We start from the raw sequence: 26,745 nt of genomic DNA on the forward strand, positions 1-26,745 counted from the left end.
GAACATAGGAGGATCGCTCTTGCCTTGGCTCACCACTGGATCAGCAGGGCTTAACATGGGCCCAGGGTGAAGCCTGCAATGGGTCTGAGGGGAGAGGGGAAGACTCTAATATAAACCTGGGCCCCAAAATCTAGGTTTATATTTGAGAATATATAGTATTTTATGAAAATAACACAGCTTGTAGTACTATAACCTGTCTTAATGGTATGTCACATTGATAACTCCCTCCACCCCCTTCAGTGTCACTATCCAGGTATGACCCATCACTGTTGCTAGCAGTGGAGATGAAAACGGTGGAGTTTTTCTTTTTTTTTTAAATTAAAGCTTAGCACTCACAAATTCCATGTGCTAAATGTTAAGAAGCCCTTAGGTAAAAAATGGTCTTCTTAGCATTTAGTGCATGCTAAACTTTTGTAAAAGTACCCCTGTATCGGAATGTGAGAGATAATGGGACAAGCACAGAGGATCTCTATGACAGATTGTAAGCTTCTTAGTACGGATGAGCAGATTGGATTGGCCATAGGGTCTTTATCAGCCATCATTTTCTCTACTTCCACAAATCTTTCTGTGCTCTGATTCTTTTTAAAATGTTTATAAGCAATATTGTGGAACAGCTGTCAGGGAAAAAAATTGGCTTTTTGCAGATGATACCAGGCATATTGATCTCATCATAATTTGTCAGGGAACAAAGGAGAAAGTTCAAAAAATACCAGAATTCTTTTGGTACGGACAAGAAGCTGCAACAACTTGGCAAACCTGTTTGTTGTAATTGCAACATTCTCAAGTTTTTCTCATGTGCAAAAATGTTTTCTTTCTTCTACGATTTTGTGCTGTGACCATCATTCATTTTTTTTTTCCACCAGCATGAATCCCATACTTGGGATGCAATTCACTCATGTTAAATTTCTCATACAGTGCTGAGAAAAAGTTTGTGAACCTATTAGGATGACCTAATGTACCGTATATTTTAACACAGTTTATGCTCAAAAACAGAAATTCATAAGTATATAAGCATTGCCATACTGGGACAGACTGAAGGACCGTGAAGTCCAGTATCATGTTTTCAACAGTGGTCAGTCCAGGTCACAAGTACCTGGCAAGATTCCAAAAGAGTTAAACGAATTTTGTATTGCTTATCCCCGGAATATGCAGTGGATCTTCCCAAGTCATAGAAACATAGAAGATGACGGCAGAAAAGGGCTACAGCCCATCAAGTCTGCCCACTCTGCTTACCCACCCCCTGTCTATGCCCTAATGACCCAATTTCCTTATCTTGACCCTCGTAGGGATCCCACATGGGTATCCCATTTATTCTTAAAGTCTGGCACGCTGTCTGCCTCGATCACCTGCACTGGAAGCTTGTTCCAATGATCAACCACTCTCTCTGTGAAGAAATACTTTCTGGTGTCTGCAGCAGCCACTCTCTCCTCCTCTCCCTATTGGCTAAGGCTCTTAACATTTGCATCTCCTCTTCCTATAGGCTAAGGCTCTTTACCCCTGCATTGTGATGTCATAGAACTTTCTGATTATAGAAACATGATGGCAGATAAAGGCCAAATGACCCATCATGATCAACCACTCTCTCTGTGAAGAAATACTTTCTGGTGTCGCCATGAAATTTTCCGCCCCTGAGTTTGAGCGGGTGCCCTCTTGTGGCCGAGGGTCCCTTGAGAAAGAAAATATCATCTTCCACTTCGACACGTCCCGTGAGGTACTGGGAGTCACACTAGATAAACATTTATCCCTGGAGAAACACACAGACATCACAGTTAGGAAATGCATCGCGGTGCTATGGAAACTCCGCACCATTAAAAAATACTTTGACGAGACCTCATTCCGCCTGCTGGTACAATCCTCCATCCTTAGCATACTAGATTACTGCAATATTATTTACTTGAGCTCCACGAAGAAAACCATTAGAAGACTCAAAATGATCCAGAACACTGCGGTCCGCCTCATATTCGGCCTGAAAAAATGGGAACATGTCACCCCTTTCTACCACAAACTTCACTGGCTACCCTTTGAATCCAGAGTCCTATTCAAATTTGCCTGCTTCTGCTATAAAACAGTATTTGGCCTATCCCCAAGCTACTTAAACCCTCACTTCTATCTGAATCACATAAACAAGCACTCCCGCAGAATTCAACTCTTCGCCTTCCCCTCCCTAAAACTATGTCACTACAAAAGATTCCTTGATAAAACTTTTGCCTTCCAGGCTGCCAAACTGAACCCATGGCTAGCCCAAATTGTCCTTGAGGCCCCCACCTACCTTGGGTTTAGAAAATCTCTTAAAACTCACCTATTCCATGGACAAGACACCTAACACCCCTCTCCAATGAACAACAATCTCCTCCTGCCCCCTTCCACCTCTCTTTTCCCAACCTACCCACCCCCTCCCCCCCTAACCTACCCCCCTCTCTTTCTCCTAACTTCATTCTACCTCCTTGCTCCTAATATTGTTCAATTGTTTTCGAACCACTTGTTATTTATTGCTTGCTTCTAATAGTGTTCAATTGTTTTTAAACCACTTGTAATTTTTTGTTAATCTAATGTAAACCGCCTAGAACTCCTTGGGTATGGCGGTATACAAAAATAAAGTTATTATTATTATTATTACTTAAATGTTTCGATCATGTCTCCCCTCTCCCTACGTTCCTCGAGAGTGTAGAGCTCCGAGATCATCCTGGTGGCCGTCCGCTGAACCGATTCAATTCTGCGCATATCTTTACTGTATGTCCATCTTAATAATGACTTATGCATTTTTCTTTTAGGAAATTATCCAAACCTTTTTAAAATCCTCCTATGCTAATTACTTTTACCACATTCTCTGGCAACAAATTCTAGAGTTTAATTACACATTAAAAATATTTTCTGCAATTACTACTTAGTAGCTTCTTCACATGCCCCCTAGTCCTGGTATTTTTGGAAAGCATAAATAAGCAATGTATATCTACCCATTTTGTTTCATGCCATGAACCGAGCATGCTTGTGGAGTGCCGGTGCCAGTATCTAAAAGCATGCCACTGACTTCTTTGCTGCTAAAGCAACCCGGAGGGGAGGGGGGGGGGAGGATGGTGTTCCAGGCAGCAGATTTCTTAGGCTGGCGGGGCATTGACTTCCCCACCAGCCATTCAAGAGTGCTGTAGTTTTGGAGGGGGCTTGATTATAAAGTTGGGGGAGGACCAAGGCCTCAAATACACAATAAATACCACCAAAGGGTACTCAAAGGAGATTCTGGAGGAAAATGGTCTCAGAAACCTACTTGGATACAGATATTATAATCCGAAGATATCTTAATCCAAAGCCAAGTTATTAAAGGTTTAAGACTTCCATCACTGACCGGATTACCTCCACCTCTCTATATGTGTAAATCAGACTTTACTGTATCATGCATTAATTTTTGTTTTTTCTTACAAACAGCAAAACGTCACGTACCTTTAAAGTGTGCAGAGTACTGATAAGCGCGACGGGGACCCATTTCGCAGCTAGACGCGGCTTTTTCAAGGGTTCTCAGGTCACTTTATTCTAGTCTCCCGCCTCACTTAGGGCTGTTTTTTGCCACCTGCTTCCTAGGGTCAGCATCCCCACTGAGGGGCAGATTCTCAAAACTACAATCTGCCTTTAACGTGCTCGCTAAACCGTTTCTAGCCAATTTAGCGTGCATGTATTTTAGCGGCAGATTATCAAAACACCTTAGGGAGGTCTTTTCTGAGTTTTCTAGCAGTCTCCAATACTGACGTGCAAATTTAGTACAACGAGGTCAAAATGATCACTCCGAGCGATTCGCTAACCTCGTTGTGCCACATTTGCAGCCAAAATTTACTGACAGGTCTGAGATGTCGTTGCCTTACTTTATGATCAGTGCCTGAGCGCTGATTAGCTCAGGCACTGACAGGAAAGTAAGGTTTGGGGGCTGGAGGTAGGGAGGGGAGGTTGTCGGGTCAGGACCGGCTGCCGCTGCTACTTTGGGGGCTGGAGGGAGGGAGGAGGGTTGTCAGGTCAGGACCGGCTGCCGCTGCTACTTCGGGGGCTGGAGGGAGGGAGGAGGGTTGTCAGGTCAGGACCGGCTGCCGCTGCTACTTTGGGGGCTGGAGGGAGGGAGGAGGGTTGTCAGGTCAGGACCGGCTGCCGCTGCTACTTTGGGGGCTGGAGGGAGGGAGGAGGGTTGTCGGGTCAGGACCGGCTGCCGCTGCTACTTTGGGGGCTGGAGGGAGGGAGGAGGGTTGTCAGGTCAGGACTGGCTGCTGCTGCTACTTCGGGGGCTGGAGGGAGAGAGCAGGTTGTCGGGTCAGCATGGGAGATGATTATTTTTTGTTAGCAATTTTTTTGTCAGTTGGTTGAGAGTGCCAGTTGATTGAGTACCGGTTAATCAGGATTCTACTGTACAAGTTATGGCAGTGTATCGCAAACTGTGTGCTGTGGCAAGATTCTGGGTGTGCCACGAGAGGCACGTCCTGTAGGCAGTCAGCCAGCACTTGCTTCTCTTATCCTCACTGGCACCTCTCCACCTCTCCACATTCCCCCCCCCCCCATTAGTGTAGTAATTTCAGGGTTAGCAAGCTCAGTGCCCCATCTGGAGGGCCTCCACGCATGCGCAGCCATTCACACGATGATATCATATATACGCGCATGACATCATTGCGGCGATGTCTGCGCACGCCTGGAGGCTCTGCAGACGCAGCCCCGAAATTAGTGTGCTGGGGCTTGAAAAAGTTTGCGCAACACCGAGTTATGGCATTGTTTATGCTACCTGTGGATTATCAAAGTCTCTTAAAATGGACTCAGTGTGCAAAGGTGACCCAGTGTATCAAATGACATAACATAGTAACATATAACCCAGTGTCCTGCAAAGTTTCTCGAGCCGTGGCACGCTAAACGTAGTGGCTCGAGGCATCCGGAAGTGTGCGGATGCTGCCGCGATGATATCACGCACATGCTGACGTCCTTGTATGCGCAAAAGCCCTCCAGATGGGCCCCGAGCCACATTTGGGGTGCCAGCAGGGAAGAAGGTTGGAGAGAAGGAGAGGCATTGGCGTCGGCTGATTGCCTTCAGGACGTGCCTCTCATTGCGAGAGGCACGTCCTGTAGGCCAGTGTTTTTCAACCTTTTTACACCTATGGACTGGTGGAAATAAAAGAGCTATTTTGTCCACTGACCGGCGGTTGAAGAACACCTGGCCAAGTCGTGGGCCAGACCCCGCCCCCATAATAGTACTAATTATAACACATTTTTTTCCATTTATTTTTCATATAAACACACACAAAATAATCTTATTAACACATAATGGTTAACCACAAACTTAAACTACACAAAGCTATATTCCTAAATTTGTCATTGGTGATTATATTTGTTTTCTGCATCAATAAAAAAAAATTGTTTGATCATAAACTACACAAAGCACACTGTATGCTTCTCAACATTCATTCCTACCAGAAAACAGATAACCCCTATGCAAATACGGGACCAAAAACTAAAAGTACTAATATATACAAAGAAAACCCTAAGATGCAAAACTCTGCATGCAGTACAACCCCAGAGAAAAAGAAACAAATGCATTTCTTCCTGAACAGTAAAAAATACAGACAGCAGATGCACGTGCCGGCCATGTGGACCGGCAGAAAATTTCTGCGGACTGGTAGTTGATGAACACTGCTGTAGGCAGTCAGCCGGCGCCTCTCCTCCTCTTCCAGTGTGTTGCGGCACACCTGAAATCTCAGGAAGCACACAAGTGTGCCGCAGCACACAGTTTGTGATATACTGATATCAGTATATGATATGATATGATATGATACTGATATGTTTGCAGGAGATTCCTAAAAGATATACAACAAACACCAATGCTCAAAAAAGTGTTCAATTAAATTATAAAAGAATATCAGTAGTGGTAAAATATCCCAGTGGTACCATGCCTTTAGCGCTAAACAGCAAAATTTATACAAGTCCACCACTACTATTTTCTCTCTTAAAAAAATAATTTTATATAAATTTTAGGAAATCTTTCATATACATGTAAACTTTTGGTGCAAAAAAATCAATTAACTACTCGCTTGTTCTACAATTACTAATACTACTTATCACTTATATAGTGCTGAAAGGCGTATGCAGCGCTGTACATTTTGACATTTATAGACGGTCCCTGCTCAGAAGAGCTTACAATCTAACTTGAACAGACAGACATGACATTTAGGGTTGGGGATGCAGAACCCAGGGTGAGAGGAGATAGGAGTCAAAAGTACTCTCCAATATACCCTGTATAATCTAATATTTCAGGGAGAAATCACTTAGCTTTTTTTTTTTTTTTTTTTTTAAGAAAGTACGGTGTGGCTTAGAACTACCTAACGAAGTTCTCCGTTCATCAGGGGTATATGCCCGCTTTTCTGTTGTAAGCTGCTAGCTCATTTCAAAAACCCAATTGACTTCCTAACCGATGTGAATCTGAGTGAAAGTTAGTTCCCAGTACTGAGATTCTCTTTTATAATTTAATTAAACACTTTTTTGAGAATCGGTGTTTGTTGTAAGAATCTCCTGCAAATGAGGTTGTTTCGTTATTTGACAGTATGATACCTGCAATGTAGAGAATGACACAATGACAACAATTCATCACCGTTCCCGTCCCCACGGATAACCGGGGGCAATAATCCCATGTCATTTTTAGTGTCCATTTCAACCTCGGTCCTTCTACACCAGCATTCCTCAAAGCAAAACTTGGGGGTCATTGGTTGTGGCCATTCATACTCTGATTCTTCCCTCGGTTATCTGCGGGGACGGGGACGGTGATGAATTTTGTCACCGTGTCATTCTCTACTGCAGTGTCAACACAATATGCAATAAAACACTTTAATAGACAGCATAAGGAATAAGCAGAGGTGAAACATACAGGTATAGACAGATAAGGTAGAGCTGGATAGAAAGTAAGGGTGACTAGCTCAAGGAAAATTTGCATGTGGAGTCGGAAAATGTCCCTGAAAGTGATCTCAGCTACCTGATATGATGATGTCTGAATGCCACTGAAAATCTCTCTCTTTTGGAGTATGTTCAGAACAAAGTAGAACATTTGCTCTTCCTTGAACACCATTAAGATCATGTAGCACTCTGGGCTCCTTTTACTAAGCCACGTTAGGGCTTTAACGCACGAAATAGCGCGTGCTACATTGCCGCGCATGCTAGACCTTAATGCCAGCGTTGAGCTGGCGTTAGTTCTAGAAGCGTAGCGCGTGGTAATTTCCCGCGTGCGCTAAAAACGCTAGTGCACCTTAGTAATAGGGGCCCTCTGTGTCTTGAATCTTGAAGGAGAGGCGTAACCTAGTGGATAAAGCAGGGGGGTAGAGAACCAGGTGAGCCCAGGTCAAATCCTACTGCATCTCCTTGTGACCTTGGGCAAGTCACTTAACCCTCCTTTTCCTCAGGTACAAACCCCACTATGAGCCTTCCAGGGACAGAAAAATACCTATTATAGCCAAATGTACACTTCTTTGATGGTTTGCAGGCAGTATGTAAGAAAATAGGTTACTGTTTTTGTTTCCTCTCTGATTCTACACAAAATTCAAACTGCTCATTCTTGCCTACAAACACATTCACTACACATCATTATCTCTCCCCTCTTCCCAGTGGGTAATGTCCTCAGTGGTCAATCTAATTTTACCTTTGCTATTTGTGTCATGCCACTTTATAGGTTAAGTTATCCATCTAGAGCAGGGGTGTCAAAGTCCATCCTCGAGGGCCGCAATCCAATCGGGTTTTCAGGATTTCCCCAATGAATATGCATGAGATCTATTAGCATACAATGAAAACAGTGCATGCAAATAGATCTCATGCATATTCATTGGGGAAATCCTGAAAACCCGACTGGATTGCGGCCCTCGAGGAGGGACTTTGACACCCCTGATCTAGAGGCTGAATATCACCAGTTAGATAACTTTGCTCAGCCATCGCTCTAACTACCCACCCTACACTAAACTTGATCCATCCAGTATTTGCAAGGATTTAACCAGGCAAGAGAAGCCAGGTGAACGGTCAAATCTGTGGAGAGCAAGATTTCCGTTTGACTTCTATCAGGAATGGTGACTTCGGGGGATGGTGTTTTACCGTAGTTAATTCCATAACAGTGTGACTATCCCCCTGCTTAGCATTTTTAGCGCCGGCCAAAGCGGTAACAGCTTGGACGCTCATAGGAATTCTATGAGCGTCTGAGCTGTTACCGTAGCGGCCGGCGCTAGAAAACACTAGCGCGGCTTTGTAAAGGAGGGGGCATATTTGTCCTAAGGTCTTTTTTTGCACATTTATACATTGATGTTTTCAGGAGTTATATGCTTTGCCTTGGTTCACCATATCTGAAAAGGTACGCTAGGACCCAAAAGAAAGAAATTCATAAAGAAATGTCAAAATATAATGCATTTACAGTCACATTCTCCATGTAATTACAGGCAGTCCTCGAGTTACAGACTTAAGTATGACTCATACTTAAGAACGTGGTTGTGGCTTCATTTGATTTCTTTGAGCAGTATTTTCAGTTGCATAGACTCCTACATTTCTCCTGTAGCAGATTCAGGAATTAAGCATGGCCGCATTAAGAACAGTGTGCGGTTGTGCATGCTGTACCTTAGAGGGAATACTGGTAGGGACAATTGGCCCTTTTGTCGGCTGGGAGCAGAGGTAAGCAGCAAGAATCTTTAAATCTACAAGTTCAGAGTTACATACAAATCTAACTTACGAACAGTTTTTTAAAAACGTAACTCGTTTTTAACCCAGGGACTGCCTGTATATGAATAATCAAGCCATTGTGACATCACTGTTGAAGTTGGCTCATAGGCATTGGTGGAATGAGGCATTATGAGATCACAATATGAGCTCTGGAATTTTGCCACTTTAGAATGTGGTTGTGGTTTCATTTGATTTCACCGAGCAGTATTTCCAGTGGCATAGACTCCTTCCTACACGTCTCCTGTAGCAGATTCAGGAATGATGCACGGCTGCATTAAGAACAGTGTGCAGTTGTGCATGCTGTACCTTAGAGGGAACACGTGTAGGGACAGTCGGCCCTTTTGTCAGCTGGGAGCAGAGGTAAGCAGCAAGAATCTTTAAATCTACAAGTTCAGAGTTACATACAAATCTAACTTACGAACAGTTTTTTAAAAACGTAACTCGTTTTTAACCCAGGGACTGCCTGTATATGAATAATCAGGCCATTGTGACATCACTGTTGAAGTTGGCTCATAGGCATTGGTGGAATGAGGCATTATGACATCACAATATGAGCTCTGGAATGTTGCCACTTTAGAATGTGGTTGTGGTTTCATACAAATATGACTTAAGAACAGCTTTAAAAATGTAACTCGTTCTTAACCTGGGTACTAACGTGAACCAAAGTGACTTCATGGGTTAGATACCTTGTAACAGCATTTCTCTCGACAATTATCAAAATTTGCATTACAAGTTCCAGCTGAGATGTGGCTAAGTTAAAAACTGCTATGAATATTCAAGAATTAAAATAGTGTGACAAGAACAGTCAGAATGACATACAGGTTTTATAGCATCCTTATTCTCTAATAGGACCTTACCAAATTTATATCATTTCCTTAATGTGTTTTGTTCCCTTGACAATTAAGCAATGCTAATTGCTTCATAAAAATAATATTTCAGAAATTAAATAGACTCTATGATCTTAATTAAACTGAAAGCATGTTATGTTAGCATAAATGCAAATAGGTTTTGACAAATTAAATATTGCTTCCCAGAGAGAAGCCGAAATCCATTTTATAGATATCATGTAGACCTTAATCTCAGGTACAGAGTGTTAAATTGCCACAGGGATGTCCCAAGATCATGCTGTTCTTGGAGGTCATAGGCAGGTCACTAAAAATGGGAATATTTAACAATATTGAGTTCAGTGTCTAAGTTACTACTTTTTTCTTGTGCATGTTCCATGAAAGCGATTTGCTCTTCTCAGAAGATGGTTTGACAGATTGCTCTGTAGGACTCCCAGCCACACTACTAAAAAGGCACTGTTGCTTCTAGCCCTAGAGAGGCAGCACTATGGGGTTAAGATCTAGAACAATTGCTTACGCCTACTACTTAAGGGGAATTTAGGAAACGCCTAAAAACATATCTGTTCCTGAAGTATCTAGGCATTGACCCCCACAACTCTTTCGCCACAATAACTGATCCCTAGAGCTGTTAATCACTAGCTTTTAACTCATTCTGTACCATGTTTTAATCATTGTAAACCGCATGGAACTTCACGGTCCTGTGGTATATAAACTGTTATTATTATTATTGATTGGTATACGCTGAGGATAGATAAGCCACAAGCAAGGTGCAACGGTTTTGTTAGTAGCATAGAGGAAGACTAAACCAAGTAAACAGTTTAATGTTATTGGAAATGCCCCTTAATGACTGTCTATAACAGAGGTTACAGACCATCAGTCAGTCAGGTTTTCAGGATACCTTTACTGAATATTAAGGCGGTATTTCAAATCCCATTACCTTCCTTACAAATTAAAATAAAATAATTTATCTTACCTTGTTGTTTGGTGATTTTATCTTTCTAATCATCTCTGGTTCTGCTTTCCTGTACTCTGAACTCTATTTCCAGGGCCTCCTGTCGATTCACTATTTTTTCCCCTCTTCTTTATTTCCTGCCCCATATCCATCTTTCACGATCAACTTTTCTTCCTCCTTTTCAAATCTGTTTAGTTTCCATCTCTTCCCTTCCCTTCCCTACTATTCATGGCACCATCATTTCCATCCCCTTCCCTTCCCCTTCCCTTCTCACCACTCTGTGCTCACCATATGGCAGATGCGTACTCTGGCAACAAGCCATAGGCAAAATAAGTTTATGTATATTAAATACCGATTGCCGGCAATATGGCTTCCAGCATGGCTGGCAAGATACTGCAGGGGAGTGGGACCATAAACCACCAATATTAGATTTACCCCTTGAAGACAGAGCCTTAACAGTATAAAGTCCAGGGGTCTCAAAGTCCCTCCTTGAGGGCCACAATCCAGTCGGGTTTTCAGGATTTCCCTAATGAATATGCATGAGATCTATGTGCATGCACTGCTTTCAATGCATATTCATTGGGGAAATCTTGAAAACCTGACTGGATTGCGGCCCTCAAGGAGGGGCTTTGAGATCCCTGGTATAAACCTACCATCTGCATCTTTATCCAACAAAGTTGCCCTACACTGCAAAGATTTATGAATAAGTACAGCAAGCCCTCCTTTTCAACCACCTGATGATGAATAAAATAACTCCCACCCAATCCCTCTTCAAGTTTTGGCAATTTTGAGCCAATCAGGGCCTTCAGCCTCTCCCACTGCATCCCAAGATGCATTGGGAGGGGGAAGCCCCATCATTTGCAGCATGCAGCCCTTTAGGCAGGAGGGACTGGGCTTATCCTAGGAATAAGCAGTGGATTTACACATGCCATCTTAACAATGGCTTAGGAACTTCTCTTTTAGGAAATTATGCAAACCTTTTTTAAACCTTGCTAAGCTAACCACTTTCACTACATTCTCCAGCAATGAATTCAAGAGTTTTATTACCAGTTGAGTAAAGAATCTGAAGTTGTCTGATATCTTGTGCTTGGGTGCCTTGTATTAAGGGATTTACAGTAATCAAGTCATGTCATGACAGTGCCATCTGCAGAGACAGAAAAAGAAGGGATGATTGAAAGTAGGTTTGAGTGAAAAGATATGGAGTGCTGCCTTGGCCATGCTAATTTTAAGGCCATTCTATTTTAAAAGTCTATCTGTGAGGGTAACATATTCTGTATTTTAATGTATTGCTATCTAATTGCACATGACTAGAATTTGCAAATTCTTGGTCTGTCAGAGAACTATCCGGTCACCCTTGCATAAACTGCATACTGAGTTTTATGGTAAGCCCTTGTAATCTGGCTCATCTTGGATACATTGTAATGCTAAATCATCAGCCAGAGAGATGTGGAACTGACTAATCTTGGACCTGAAGCCTCCGTTCCTTGGAATGGTTTCTAAATTTTTCACAACTTGCTTCCTGGATTATGTAGCTAGAATAATACAGCTGTAGTGAAAATGACTGCACAAAGGACATGGCTTTCCCTAATTTTAATGGCGGCATCAACAGGTAATTTTAAAGGGGTGTGCATTATATTTTCAATTTAAAAATGACAACGGTTCAGGCACCATGTTTCACACATGTAGTACGGTAATCTTTTCAGGGGCTAATTCTTAGAGACTGATGGAAAATGGAGATAATGATATGGTTCCTGTGGTTTAATTACTATAACAGTGTGAAACTGTATTGAGTACATGAAGTCAATGACACAATTAAACTCAACCAGGATTTTGCTAGCTTTCAATTGATATGATTTATCATAGAATTTGAACAAAATGGCCTTGTTGATGATGTGCAATTGTCTGAAATATACACTGATACCCACAGCACGGCTAAATGTAAATTAAAACGCATGTGGGGTTAGCAAGCAATTTCTAATGAGCACTGAGTCTGGCAGGCAGACGAGAAGCTAATTTGCAAAGGGATCTTTCACATCTTTGTGCCTGTGGCAAAAAAAATCTTTACTGAACTAAGTCCAGGGTCCTGCATGAATGGATATATCCTATCATGCATAACCTCTAGTACCGAAGCAGAAGTGTCAGTGAAGGCAGGGATTAAGAGACCGCAGAAAAACATCTTTGGGATTTCCTTTGGAAAATTTGGTTAACAAATTTAGCATAACTGTGCTTCTTTGGGAAAGACTGGTTATATTTAACTCTGCAGCTGACTGTAACCTTCAAAACAGGCTGAGGATGATAATTTTTTTTCTACGTGTTTGCTTCACTAAGCGTTGATTCACAGCTAATACTAGGTAATCTGTTTTTATGAACCGAGCCATTAATGAAGGGACAGATGTACTCAATATTTATAGAGGAGTAGCTTAAAGGTTAGTGCAGTGGCCTGAGAACCAGGGGAACTGGGTTCAATTCCCACTGCCGCTCTTTGTGATTGTGGGCAAGTCACTTAGGGCTAGATTCACTAACCTCCATTGCGATCCCGATCCGTGGCCGATCCGTGCAGGCCCGACGAATTCCCAAAAGAAAAAAAAATTTTAATGAGGGCAATCGAAGTAACGCTCCCTCCAACTGCACGAATCGCTAGTGTGCGATCATAACACATGCGCAGACCATCTGTAGATAGTCTGTGCATGCGTCTATGAGCCGCAATTTTTTTTTTTTAAACTTTACTTTTACTAGCCCAGCGAGCCCATGGTTAAACAGGCTCGCAGTGCAGGGAAGGGCAGGAGAGATTTGGGGCGGCAGGCAGGAGAGATTCGGGGCAGAGCACGAGATAGGGGCAGAGATATAAATATTGTCGGGGCAGCAGAGAGCAGGGCAGCAATGGAGCTGGAGAGTCGGAAAGGACATTTGTGACTGGTCCCCAGCAGTCGCTTCTTGTGTTGATCGGTCAGCCCAGTCGGTTTGCAAGATTTCTTTAGTGAATTGGGTCCCTGCCTAGTTTGTCTGCCGATCCCCTCATTTGCATGCGCGGATCGGAATCAGATTGGCAGAGAGGTAAGTGAATCGGGCCGGACTAAAATCTAGTCGCAAAGGGGTCTAGATCTTCGCCAGCATGAGTGGCTTCTCCAGCATGCTCCTTGTGCCAGTGTTGGATTTCCCTCTGATGTCACTTCCTGGCCCTGTGACCTGGAAGTGATTCAGAAGGGAACCAGGCATGGCGTGAGCAACAGGCAGGAGAAGTTGCTCACACTAGTGAAGATCTATAGAAGAATGGGGGTGAGAAAGAAGCGAAGAGGTGCCGGCACCCCCACCAACAAGGCACCCGGGGCGGTCCACCCCCTACCCCCCTCCCCTAACCACACCACTGATAATATATAAACCACTTTGAATGTTACCACAGAAAGGTGGTGTATCAAACCCCCCCCCCCCCAAGTTATAGATGCTGCTACTGTTCTCAATCACTTTTCCAGAGCTAATATGCAAAATTTCCATTTTAGGGGCATAGTTACTGTTGAGGTGTTATTATACCACTACCATGTACTATTTTAGAACAGGTTCCATTTTATACAATGAGATCTAGTTATTAATAACTGGGGTTGACAGTAAAATAGCACATCTTAACAGTAATCCATGCTGATAACTTCCCACTAAGACTACTTAAAAATGGTTATTTTTCACCCATCACATTCTTCATATTTTTAATCATAGGTAGTCCTATTGCTTTATTTATTTTTGCCATCTGTATTAAAAATTATGCCAGTCCCATAATCTGTTGATTAAATTGTGTATTTTTCAGTTTTTCTGTCAGTAAATTCACCTAGCTTATCATTCGGTAAATTCCATGCAGTTTTCAAATGTTTAGACTTTGCTCAGCTTTCCAATTAGTGCATTCTGCACAATACTGTGTTTTAGGGTAACTGCATCATGAATATTCTTCATCCCTCAGCATCTCTTCCATGACATCCAAAGTGGGGTTGCATTAATATTTTTTTTCTACTAGATGTACACAGCACCGTACACAGCACACAGCACTGTATATATCATATTCAGGTGCTTTCTCTATCCCCCCTCTCTCCTTCCTCCCCCTCTCTTCTCTCTCTCTCTCTCTTCTCTCCTTCCACTCCCTCTCTTTCCTTTCTCTCCTTCCACCCTTCCCACAGGTGCCCTTCTCTCTCCTTCCAACCTCCTTTCTTGCTGTTTGCACTACCATCCAGCACTATCTCCAGTCATCCCTCCATGCTGTTTCTCCAGCCCCCCTATGCTGTTTCTCCCTCCATCCCTCCCTCCCGTCATGCTGTTTCTCCTGCCCCCTCCCCTCATCTCCCATTCCCCCTCTTCCAACCTCTAATGCTTCTTCCCCTCATGACCTCTCTAGTTCCCAACTCCCCCACCTACTTGCTCCCTGGGCCCAGCCACTGTAATTTAATCTTTAAGCAGCCGGCAGCAGTAACAAGGAGAAAATGCTGCCACCGGTCTGCCCCAGAAGCCACCTCTCTGCAGTAACTTCCTGTTCCCGTGTAGGTGGGGCCTGCAGAAAGGCGGCTTCTGAGGCAGGCCGGTGGCAGCAGGCTCACCTCATTGCTGCTGCCAGTTGCCTGAAGATTAAATTACACCAGCTGGGCCCGGGGAGGAGGTAGGTGGGGGAGTCGGGAGAGCCGGCTTAACCCAGACAAACTCCCCCATTTAAACAAACCAAAAAAATGTCTCGGCACCTGGACAGTCCTCTAAAAAGAAGACATATCCGGGTTTTCCCAGGCATCTGGTAACCCTAGTGCCCAGGGCATTGCAGGGTTCAGTGACTTGCTCAGGGTTACAAGGAGTTGAAGGAGGAATTGAACCCAATTCCCTAGGATCTCAGTCTGCTGCACTATTAAACTACTCCTCCAATTTTAACAGCTTTCCCATAATATTTTATTTATCTTATACAATGCGGATTACAGATCATACGATCCTAGCGTGTATCTAGGCATTTATTACTTTAATTACTAAAGTTTCATAAAAAAGTTAAAAATATTTCTGTTTCAGAAAATTTTGAAGGGGTAGATTACTTATTATATTGCAAATTTATTCTTAGTTTCCAGCCTAAGCCTAGTACAGCAGGCGTTGGATGAGAACAAGCTTTCATTTGAACTTATAAATCAAAATTTCTTTTATTTTCTAGGTGTCCATTGTGATCAAGATATAGACGAATGTCATATGAACCCATGCCAAAATGGTGGCAACTGTGAGAATGTTCCCGGGCACTACCTCTGCCACTGCCCTTTAGAAAAGAAGGAGGGACATTTATACGGGGGCTGGAATTGTACAGAAATCCTCACTGGCTGCGTAGATCACACCTGCCCAAACGGGGGCTTGTGTGTGCCCCATTTGCAAAATGATCAACATGGATACAACTGTACATGTCCTTCAGGCTTCACAGGACCACTTTGTGAAAGGACGACCACATTTTCGTTCCAGGGAAACAGCTTCCTTCACGTTTCCAGCACTGCAGAGCCTGAAAAGGAACCATTTTACAACCTAACGCTCCGCTTTCAAACTGTGCAACCTACAACTCTTCTATTTCACCGAGGGAATAAAGATACTTTTATGGAGCTGGAACTGCTGAATGGCTATTTATACTTGTCCCTGCACATCAATAACCAGTCAAAGATGCTCTTACATGTCTTACCGAATGTCAGTGATGGAGAATGGCATTCAGTAGAGGTAACCTTAGCCAGAGCTGTTAGTCTTAAATTGCTTGACAGCTCTTGTGTAGAGAAATGCGTAAATACAACCACTGCTACTGTAAGTAGTAATCACCTGGCCCTTGCCTTTCAGAGCACATTTTTGGGTGGTGTACCAGCCAGGGAGATAAGTAGTGACTCCGTCTTTAACATCTATAATATCCATTCTGAAACTTCATTTGTAGGCTGTCTTCGAGACATTCAAATAGACTCAAAGATGATTACCCCTGAGGACATATCATCTGAAATGTCATTACATGTCAAGGCAGGATGCAGTAAGAAGGATTGGTGTGAAAACCATCCTTGTCAGAATAGGGGACGATGTATCAACCTATGGCAGAGTTATCAGTGTGACTGCTATCGGCCCTATGAGGGACCAAATTGCGTGGGAGGTAAGAATGCACTCTAAGCATTAATGACTTTTCATACCAGCTCAAAACTTAGATGCAAAACTTCAACTTCTGTAATCGTAACAAAACACAGTGACCTTCAAGAAATAGGTGATAGCCGTTATTACCAACTGGGGAATAAATGGAGGATATTAGTTATTATCTCGTAGCTATTTCTGTTGAAATCCCAAATTGCATCCATGCACAGAAGTCAAAACCTGTTGGTCAGACTGATGGGAAGAATATTCTGGCATGTGACATTGCACATATAAGAAAATGTAAGTTGCCGTGATTTGATTATAGAAGGGGCAGAGCAGGAGAGTAAATAAGGACCTGTTGTACTGGGGGGGGGGTTCCTCAAAGACACAGAATAGGAGAGAAGACAGTGGGTCGTGTGCTAAACGGCACATGTTAAGATGGGCTGAAAGATCGCGATCCACGATTGCAATTGTAAACCCTTCCCATAAACCAGGACATTCCCTGCAAGTGAGGATCTATCGAATTGAGACTGTGCATTGCAAGAATAACAGTCCTCAAAGCTGAAGAAAAATATGACATTTGTGACCATCCTTATACCTTTTTTTTTTTTTTTTTACTTTCCACCTATTTTTGAGAAACAAAGCTGAAGTTGGTATCTAATGGTTTCACAGTAAGTTTAGAGAGCAACCCCAAACAGAGAACTGAAATACACACCAGCAAAAACACCTCTAGTGTGCTATTGAAAACACAAGCGTACATATCATGGGTTAAAAAGAAGAGCAGTAAGAGAAGGGGGAAGTGTGTGTGTGGGGGGGGGGGAGGGGGCGGGTTGAAGGGAATGGACCCTGAATTCCCCATTGAACTACATATTAATAATTCAAGCTTGCCAAATGCAGCATTCTCTTCAGCAATTGTTGCCAACCAGGTGGGAGTGGGGGGAATACTGCCCAATTTATAAATGCGACCCTTGGGTGAAATAGGTGCCCGGTGGTGCACCTATTTCATAAATCCTGGCAAAAACATTACAAACTATCTCTACTATTGGCCTGATGTAAATCAAGGAAGTGTCAATTAATAGATGCTATTCACGAAAACACTTGTTTCCTGGCACCTTAAGTGTCATTTATGTTAAATCTAAAATCTTGAAATTTAACTGTTGGAAGGTTTGTATTGGCATGGGTACACGTGCCCAGTCTGACCAATATTCATCCAGTGGCAGCTAGTGTTTTTATGTCTTTCGCCACCTCTATTCCCAGACATTCAATGCCAAACCACACCCAGGCATTAAATATCTGGTTTTAGGTTGGCCACTAAAGCTTATGGGGGTAATAATAATAAAAAAAAAAGTCTAAAAAGTGTCCTAAGTGGCTACTTGGACGATCAAAAAGCCTGATTGTCCAAGTACCCATAACCAAAGCTGGTTTTTAGACATATCTAAAACCAACTTAGGCCTTCCCCTGCCTCTAGATGCACAGAGAGAAAAGAGGTGTGTTTAGAGGAGGGGAGAGGGCGGGCAGTGGACCAAGGCGGAACGTGATTTGGGGGTGATCATTAGCGAAGACATGAAGACTGCCAATCAAGTGGAGAAGGCTTCATCAAAGGCAAGACAAATGATGGGTTGTATCCGTAGAAGTTTTATCAGCCAGAAGCCCGAAGTTATAATGCTGTTGTACAGATCCATGGTGAGGCCTCATCTGGAGTATCGTGTGCAATTCTGGAGGCCACATTACCAAAAAGATGTGCTGAGAGTTGAGTCGGTTCAACGAATGGCCACCAGGATGTGCCTAAGGCCCCGCCCACAGGAGGGGCCTAAGGCTCCCGGGCCTATTCTGATTGGCCCAGGCGCCTTAGGCCCCACCAGTAGGCTAGGCTTTGGTACGGCTGGGCCAATCCAGTCTCATTCTGCCAGTGGCTGCCTGCCGGACAGGCGGGTTTGGCATCCGTCTGTCCGGTCAACGAAAAAAAGGTACGGGGAAGGGGGTTGGGGGTGGTCGTGGGGTCGGCCAGGGGGGTCGCTGGTCAGTTGGGGGGCGGTCGGGGGTTCTGGGGGGGCGGCCGTTGGGGGGAGGGGGTTCGTCGAGGGCAGGAGGGCCTGGGATCCCTCCTGCCCATAATTTAGTGGGGGGTGGGGGTAGAGAGTCGCCTGGGCTTGGGCTCCCTCCTGGCCCGATCGAGTCGGGGGGGGGGTAGAGAGTCGCCTGGGCCAGGAGGGCTTGGGCTCCCTCCTGGCCCGAACGAGTCGGGGGTGCCGCGGTTGGCCGGGGCAAGAGGGCTTGGGCTCCCTCTTGTCCCGATCGAGTTGGGGGGTCGCAGCTTCAGCAGGGCAAGAGGGCTTGGGCACCCTCTTGCCCCGATGTTGTCGGGGGGGGGGGGAGGGTTGGTGGTTTGACATGGCAGGAGGGCTTGGGCACTCTCCTGCCTGGATGGTTGTGGGGGGGGGGGGGATTCTGTAACCGGTGTTGTTTTTGGCAGACACCGGTTACAGAATCCAGCTTTTAGGCGAAGGACTGGACGTTTTTGGCTTAGGCATTTTTCTTTCATTATGGCTAAAAAGTGTAGAAGTGCTGTGGGTGTACTTTTAGACGTAGTGGAGATTGGGCGTTTAGGCAGAGGAAGGCCATAATCAAAACATGGACGTTTGTTTTGGTTATGGACACTTTCCCTGCTTCTGGGTTGAATGTTAAGGGACTTAGGCCAAAAGGGGACAGATGCTATTTTTGATTATGCCCCTCCACGTAATTAACCCTCCCCCTCTCTTTTTACTAAACCGCAATAGCAGTTATTAGCACAGGGAGCCATGCTGAATGCTCGGCACTGCTCCCGACGCTCATAGGAACTCTATGAGCATTAGGAGCTGCGCGGAGCATTGAGCGCAGCTCCCAGAGCTAATAACCGCTGTCGCAGTTTTGTAAAAGGGAGGAGGGGAGAAGTGCAATATTCAGCTCTTGACAGGGGACAGATCCTTGAAAAAGCCTGATAGTGAAACACGTCGAACATCCCCAACCGACATACATAAAAGTTAAGTACATTTCTTCTAAAAATGAATTAGAAGTTGGATGGAATGTTTAACATTCATTAATAAATATGCGCTTCCGGAGGATGTGATTGGACAGAGTACATTAAGGGGATTCAAAGAAGGATTGGACAAGTTCCTGAAGGATACGGGGATTGAGGGATATAGATAGAGGTAGAGATAGAGATAGGACCATGAAAGGGTATAGATAGAAGAAAAATGGGGATTAAAGGGTTTAGACAAAGGATCACTTGCAGGTCATGGACCTGATGGGCTGCTGCGGGAGTGGACTGCTGAGCGCGATGGACCCCTGGTCTGACCCAGCGGAGGCAACTTCTTATGTTCTTATAAGAGTTTGGGTAGACCGATGAAGAACTGTGGAGCATCAAATCCCTAATGAGAACATAATAAGCTCTGGGTTGCACCACTGCGGTCTGCTTGTTAATGAATACTGTTTCAACTTTTTGGATGTGATTGCTACTGACGTATTAGCACTTGCCAACTCCACCCCCAGAATGCTCACAAGCAGGTGCGAACTGTGACTATTCAGCGGTGCTACCGGTTAAGTGCTGCCGAATATTGGCGGTTAGCCACAGATAGAAAATGATTATTCCTGTCCCCTCCCCGCAAACTCTGTCCCTGTCCCTTCCCCATTCCTGCAAGCTCTGTCTTCATAAGTGTTTGAGGCTTGCAGGAATGGGACAGGGATGGAACTCATGGGGGCGGGACGGGAATATTGAGATCCCATGGGGACAGGGACAAATTTGTCCCCATGTCATTCTCTAGCCACAGACAAGTGATTTAAGCGGGCAGGAGAAGATCTAAGTCCTATGTTTTGATTGTATTACTGGCCATTCCTTGTTTACGGTAAATATGGACCATTTTTTAAAATCCATTTGGCATGTTTATTCTTATTGTGAACTATTCTGGCTTGAGTACCCCATAAAAAGCAAAATGAATAAATAGTAATATATTTCTTCTCCCTTCTCAACAAGAATACATAGCAGGCAGATTTGGGCATGAAAATTCAAGAGGATATGCTGCTTTTCCACTTGATGATATTCCAGATGAAAATGTTTCTATATCAATGTTTGTAAGAACACGCAAATCATCCGGCATATTACTGACTTTGAAGAACAGTACATCTCAGTTCCTTAGGCTCTTGCTTGAAAATGGAAGACTAGCTCTTTTGACATTCCACAATCTTAAATTACTGGGCAAGCAGATTATCAATGATGGAAATTTTCACTTGATATCTTTGAAAATTGAACAGCAGAAGGTTGAATTGTTTCAGTCTTCTCAGAATCTTGGCCATATCTCGGTTCCCTTACTGAAAGTCCAAAGTAAGGATGTCATCTATGTTGGAGGCCTCCCAGATCAGCAGGAGACCACTCTAAATGGTGGATATTTCAAAGGCTGTATCCAAGATATCAGGCTGAACAGTCGGCATTTGGAGTTCTTTCCTATCACTTCTTCAAAACACTCCATGAGTCAGCAAAAGCTCGTCAACGTGACACCTGGCTGTGCTGGTGACAACTTCTGCAAGGTAAAAGTTTATTTTTGTACTATGGAAGATGGGATGAATCCATCATTAACGCAGTCACTTGTCAGGTATGTAGTTATTAAAGTGAGATAGTGCTAATGCAAGAGTTAACATGTATTAAATTTGCATTATTATGCACTAATGTTATTTTTTATGATAATGAGATGCAGAAGTATACACTTTATTTCAACCTCTATTACCATACAGTAGATAAACAGGACACACATTGAATAGCACAAATATTCATAGAAATGTATCGGTGCCAAAATACTGACATGAAAATGTGCATTAATTAGGGTACAATTTGCATAGAACTACTGTTAAAACAGGGTGTTAACACTGATTTTAATGTGTTTTAACAAAAAGACCCTGTGAAGTCTACTAGGGGCTAATTTTATAACAGTGCCTAGGTCCAAAACAATGCCTTTCTTTTTCCATAAAGCAACACTTTGGTGCCTTTTAAAAATAGACTCCTATAATGACTGCAAGTAGCAATCAATGATATTACATGGAAATACCTTTAAAACAAATGGGAGGAAATATTTTTTCACTAGAACTCATTTCCAGAGGATGTGGTAACAGCGGTTAGCATAGCTGGGTTTAAGAAAAGTTTGGACAAGTTCCTGGAGGAAAAGTCCATAATCTTCTATTGAGACAGACATGGGGGAATCCACTGCTTGCCCTAGATCGCTGGCATGGAATGTTACTTTTATTTGGGTTTTTGTCAGGTACTGTGACCTGGTTTGGCCACTGTAGGAGACTAGGCTAGATTGACTATTGGTCTGACCCAGTATGGCTAGTCTCGTATTCTTATGATATATAGCACACAAAAGCTCTTGTTCCATTTACCATTGCTCCAAAGAAGGTGCAAAAGAGTACGTGTGCTCTAGGCATGCTCACATGTACGAGGGAATTCAGTAAATAGTGCTGAAAATTCAGCACTGAAAAACTCGAGGAACGTCTTTTATAAATAGTGAGCGACCTAAACCAAAAAACGTACTGCTATAGAAGTTTTACTGGACAACCACTCATTCAACATAAGGATATAACAAAAAGCAAATATAGACAGAACGTGGAGAAAAACAGAACTCAATTCACTGGCTCCCTGATTTGCAATAAATCATTTGGAGCCCTTATCATAGGTCTGTACAAAAATGCATCACGTGTACAGTATAATGACTCATACTCATTACTTTCTTCCATTAAAGATTCTATTTTCTTCATATGATGTCCATAGTAATATAGGTTCAAAGTCTCTTCATTATTTTAACTTTTATGGCTTTTAGATGAACTTTTCACAGTGTGTCCACATCTATGAGAATCTTCCAGATTAATACTACTCGTATATAGGAGACCCCTATATAGATCCCCTTTTACAAAGCTGTACGGTAAATACTATGACTCTTATTCAATTTCTATGGGTGTAGTAGCATTTACTGCGCCGGCCTGCATTACTGGCTTTTGTAAAAGAGGGGGTTAGTCTCTCCACATGTTTCTTCTGGATATCCTTTACTCTCAACAAACTCCCAACAGAGGCACTTCTATTTTTGCTTTGAAAAAAAAAGCTACATCAGGGGATAAAACTTTCACTTCTTCCACCCCAAATCACACGCGGCTCATCTAATATCTTCAAAATGGCCGCAGCTCCAACAACAACGCTGATCTTTTCAAGGCACTATAAAATGACATCGTAAACATAAACATGTGATAAAAATGACATCATAAACATATATATGAACCATCTTGTGGGTACTGTGACTGGGTGAGTCAATCACAACTCTGTGAGCTGGAAAAGATAAGGAATAGCATGTGCAGGAGACCAGCAGACCCCAAGTTTCTCAGATAAAGGTAGAAAATAAAGCAGAAAGACTTTCTTAACACAACTCTTGCCAACTGGAGAGGAAGGATGAATGAGAGAGAGTTTGGGGGGGGGGGGTGGATCATAAGTGGTGAGAATCAAAGAGTGAGAGGATCACAGTGGTGGGGAGGAGGTGATGAGAAAGGATTACAAGGAAGAGAGAGAATCATGCTGTTAGGGTACTAAATGGCTCTGGAAAAAGGAGGACTGATTGAGACATCCTGGTTTTACTTTCATTGAAATCAATGGAAATATGGAGGACAGATTGAGACATCTGGGTTTTACTTCCATTGTGGAAGTAAAACCCAGATGTCTCTTTCCATCCTCCTTTTTCTGGAGTCGTATGGTAACCCTATGCTGAGTGGAATAAAAGACTGTGAGTTGGGGGAACCCTTTCTAAATAAGTAGATGATGCCCACCAAATTTTCATGCTATAGTCAACATTGAAATACCGGGTAGTCTTTTTTAAAAAATTTTTATTTCTCCTGTTTAGTTCAATCCGTGCCAAAATGGTGGCATTTGCTATTCTATCTGGGATGACTTCAGCTGTTCCTGTCCTCCAAACACAGAAGGAAGAACATGTGAAGATGTCCGATGGTGTGAGCTTAATCCATGTCCACCTGAAGCCCACTGCCAACTGGTTCACCAAGGATTTGAGTGTAAGTGCATGTCAGGTTTTCACATTACAGAACTGCAATATTTCCTTCAATTGAAAAATAGGATGGGTTTAGGTTATAGACGGTATGGAAAATTGTAAAATAAATAAAAATAAAATTGATATGATTATCTCAGATAAATATTTTACTACTGCTTATCATTTCTATAGCACTAACAGACATGCGCAGCACTGTACATTAAAACATAGAAGAGACAGTCCCTGCTCTAAAGAGCTTACAACCTAGTCAAGACAAACTGAACAAGAAAGTACATCTAAACACAGTATTCAGGTGGAGGATTTATAGAGGGAATGATAAGACCAATATTGGTGCTTAACAGGTGGGTTGGAGTTTCGAATTGAAAGCAGCTTCGAAGAAGTGGGCTTTGAGTCTGGATTTGAATCCTGCCAGAGACGGAGCTTGATGTACCAACTCAGGCAGTTTGTTCCAGGAATATGGTGCAGCAAACTAGAAGGGACGGAGTCTGGAGTTGGCCACAAAGGAGAAAGGTACAGATAAGAGAGACTTACCCGATGAGCAGAGTGCTCGGGGTGGGATGGAGGTTGCAGGGAGTGTGGGGAGAAATGAGAGAGGAGAGATACTGAGGAGCTGTAAGTCATTAAGAGGAGTTTGAATGAACTTTTTGTATGGGGAAACAGATTGGGAGCTAATGAAGCGAATTGAGGAGGTGTAATGTCCTCCTTCTTTACTGTGCTGTATGCCTGGAACAAATTTCCTGACTCAGTGTGTTGAGCCCTGTGTCTGGTAGTCTTCAAGTCCAGGCTGAAAGCCCACTTTTTTGAAGCTGCATTTAAGTCCTACCCTGCCAACTTTATGATAATGAGATGCAGAACATAAGAATTGCCATACTGGGACAGACCAAAGGTCCATTAAGTCCAGAAGAACAAACTGCCTGACTCGGTCCATATCTGTTCTCATTCTCTCTTACTACCCTACCCCCTCCATCTCTTAAGTCCCTTGTAATTCCCACCTAAGTATCATGTATAAATTCACCTTAGTCCTCTATGTCTGTCATAATTAGATGGTAAGCTCTTTGGAGCAAGGACCGTCTCTTGCGTGTTTAATGTACAGTGCTGCATGCATCTGGTAGCACATTAGAAATAATAAGCAGTGGTCGTATAGCGACATTTGCAGAATATGAACGTACAGCAGAGTTCTGAACAGATTGAAGGGGAGAGAGATGGTTTAGCGGAAGGCCACTGAGAAGTCTAGGTGAGAGGTGATGAGGGTTTGGATGAAGGTCTTAGCAGTACACTCAGAAAGAAGGGGGGTCTGATTTTAGCGATATTGTAGAGAAATAAACAACAGGTTTTGACAGTGTGTTGGATATGTGAAGAGAAGGAGAAAGATGAGTTAAAGATTACCTCGAGGTTGAGAGCCGGCGAGGCAGGGAGGATGAAGGCGTTGTTCCCAGAAATAGAGAATGGGGGAAGAGAAGAGACGGGTTTAGGTGGAAAGATAAGGAGCTCAGTCATAGCTATGCTTAATTTTAGATGGCGACAAGACATCCAGATAGCAATGTCAGACAAGGAGATTGAAACCTGGGATTGAATGTCCATTGAGATTTCAGGTATAGAGAGAGATCTGCATGTCGTCAGCATAATGGTGATACTGAAAGCCCTGGGAGATTAGAGTTCCAACGGAAGAAGTGTAGATGGGAAAATGAAGTGGTCCTAGGACAGAGCCCTGTGGTACACCAACTGACAGAGGGATGGTGGTGGTGGAGGATCCAGAGAATAAACAACGAAGGTGACTGATTGGTGTTCAATCTCATTTATTGAATATAAAGATTCGAAACGATCGTGTTACGGCCCCAAAAGGGCCTGCCTCAGGAGTCTGAATGGATGACGAGTTGATATTTATGTAGGGACTCAAACTTCAATTGTTAATACAATGCTCTCCCGGTCATTCATGGTCAGCCATTTACGGTCCTGGTCATTCACGGTATTTTCCGACTGCGAATGACTGGGCAGGAGAGGGCAGCCGAAGTGCCGTCGAGTGAAGGAAATCACTCGTGGTATGCTCCGACCGCCTCTTCCTGCACTAAAGTCGGGCCTCACCAATCAGGAGCTGCTTTGACATGCAGCTCCTGATTGGTGCGGCCCGACTTTAGTGCAGGTAGAGGCGGTCGGAGCATACCGTGAGTGATTTCCTTCACTCGTCGGCGCTCCAGCTGCTCTCTCCGGCTGCCCTCTCCTGTCTACCCCGCTAAAACCCATATTCGCGGTTTTTCAACATTCGCCGGGATTCCTGGAACAGAACCCCTGCGAATATTGGGGGAGTACTGCACTGTGTTTCCATATATATATATATATATATATATACACTGAGTCATTGAAGCTAACAAACGGCAAACAATGATACTCCTCTATCACTGCCTTCGGTGTGCGCTGCTCTCGGTGTCGCAAATAAAACTGCATACGAAAAAGATGTGATGGAAAAGAAAGGAAGAACACCATGAGATAACAGAGCCCTGAAATCCAAGCAAGGCCAGCAGTAATTGATTTGCATATTTGGAAAAATATATATAAGTCTGCTTAGATTTACATCTAACCAGTTACAAAATGAAAGACTTTCCACAGCTTTCATGCACAAGGCCTTGAGCAATGCAGGAGCCTCCTTCAAAAACACCTAAACAGGACCCAGTAACCAAGTTTTTTTCATTTCTGCAATTCCTCTTAATTTTCGTAATGCTCACAGAAAGTTATTTGTTGCCAGTCCTCACAAATATACCCCATCTGTGTGCCTGGTATTTGTATTATAAGTTGAAAACCAAATGACATAATGTCAATGCAATCCAAAATCAATAGTGTCAGGAATAAAGGAAGAAAACCACCTTGAAAGTGGTTTTAAGTGGTCACATGTGCTTTGTCACTGAAATGAAACAGCCTTAGGCACTCTGTATAAATGAGGCAGTTTGGTTGCTTAATCTGACTGATGTTCTGACCTTGCCAGTAACATCTAGATCTGTCTCTATGTTAATTACTAAAGATTTTTTTTGTAATCCTTTTTTTTTCTCCTTTAGCCTTTTTATAATAGCTATAATATGCCCTAAGACAAGCCTAT

General features: G+C 43.3%; 1 protein-coding gene across 1 annotated transcript in view; it reads left to right on the top strand.

Annotated features, from left to right (window-relative positions):
- CRB1 (crumbs cell polarity complex component 1) overlaps positions 1–26,745 on the top strand; it is a 142,152-nt gene that overhangs the window by 47,465 nt on the left and 67,942 nt on the right. Inside the window, exons 6-8 of the mRNA XM_033916808.1 lie at positions 15,659–16,612; positions 20,597–21,147; positions 23,496–23,661. Coding sequence (XP_033772699.1) covers positions 15,659–16,612; positions 20,597–21,147; positions 23,496–23,661 — 1,671 coding nt within the window. The remainder of the gene's footprint in view (positions 1–15,658; positions 16,613–20,596; positions 21,148–23,495; positions 23,662–26,745) is intronic.

The sequence above is a fragment of the Geotrypetes seraphini genome, chromosome 12, assembly GCF_902459505.1.
Source record: "Geotrypetes seraphini chromosome 12, aGeoSer1.1, whole genome shotgun sequence".
Taxonomy (NCBI): Eukaryota; Metazoa; Chordata; class Amphibia; order Gymnophiona; family Dermophiidae; genus Geotrypetes; species Geotrypetes seraphini.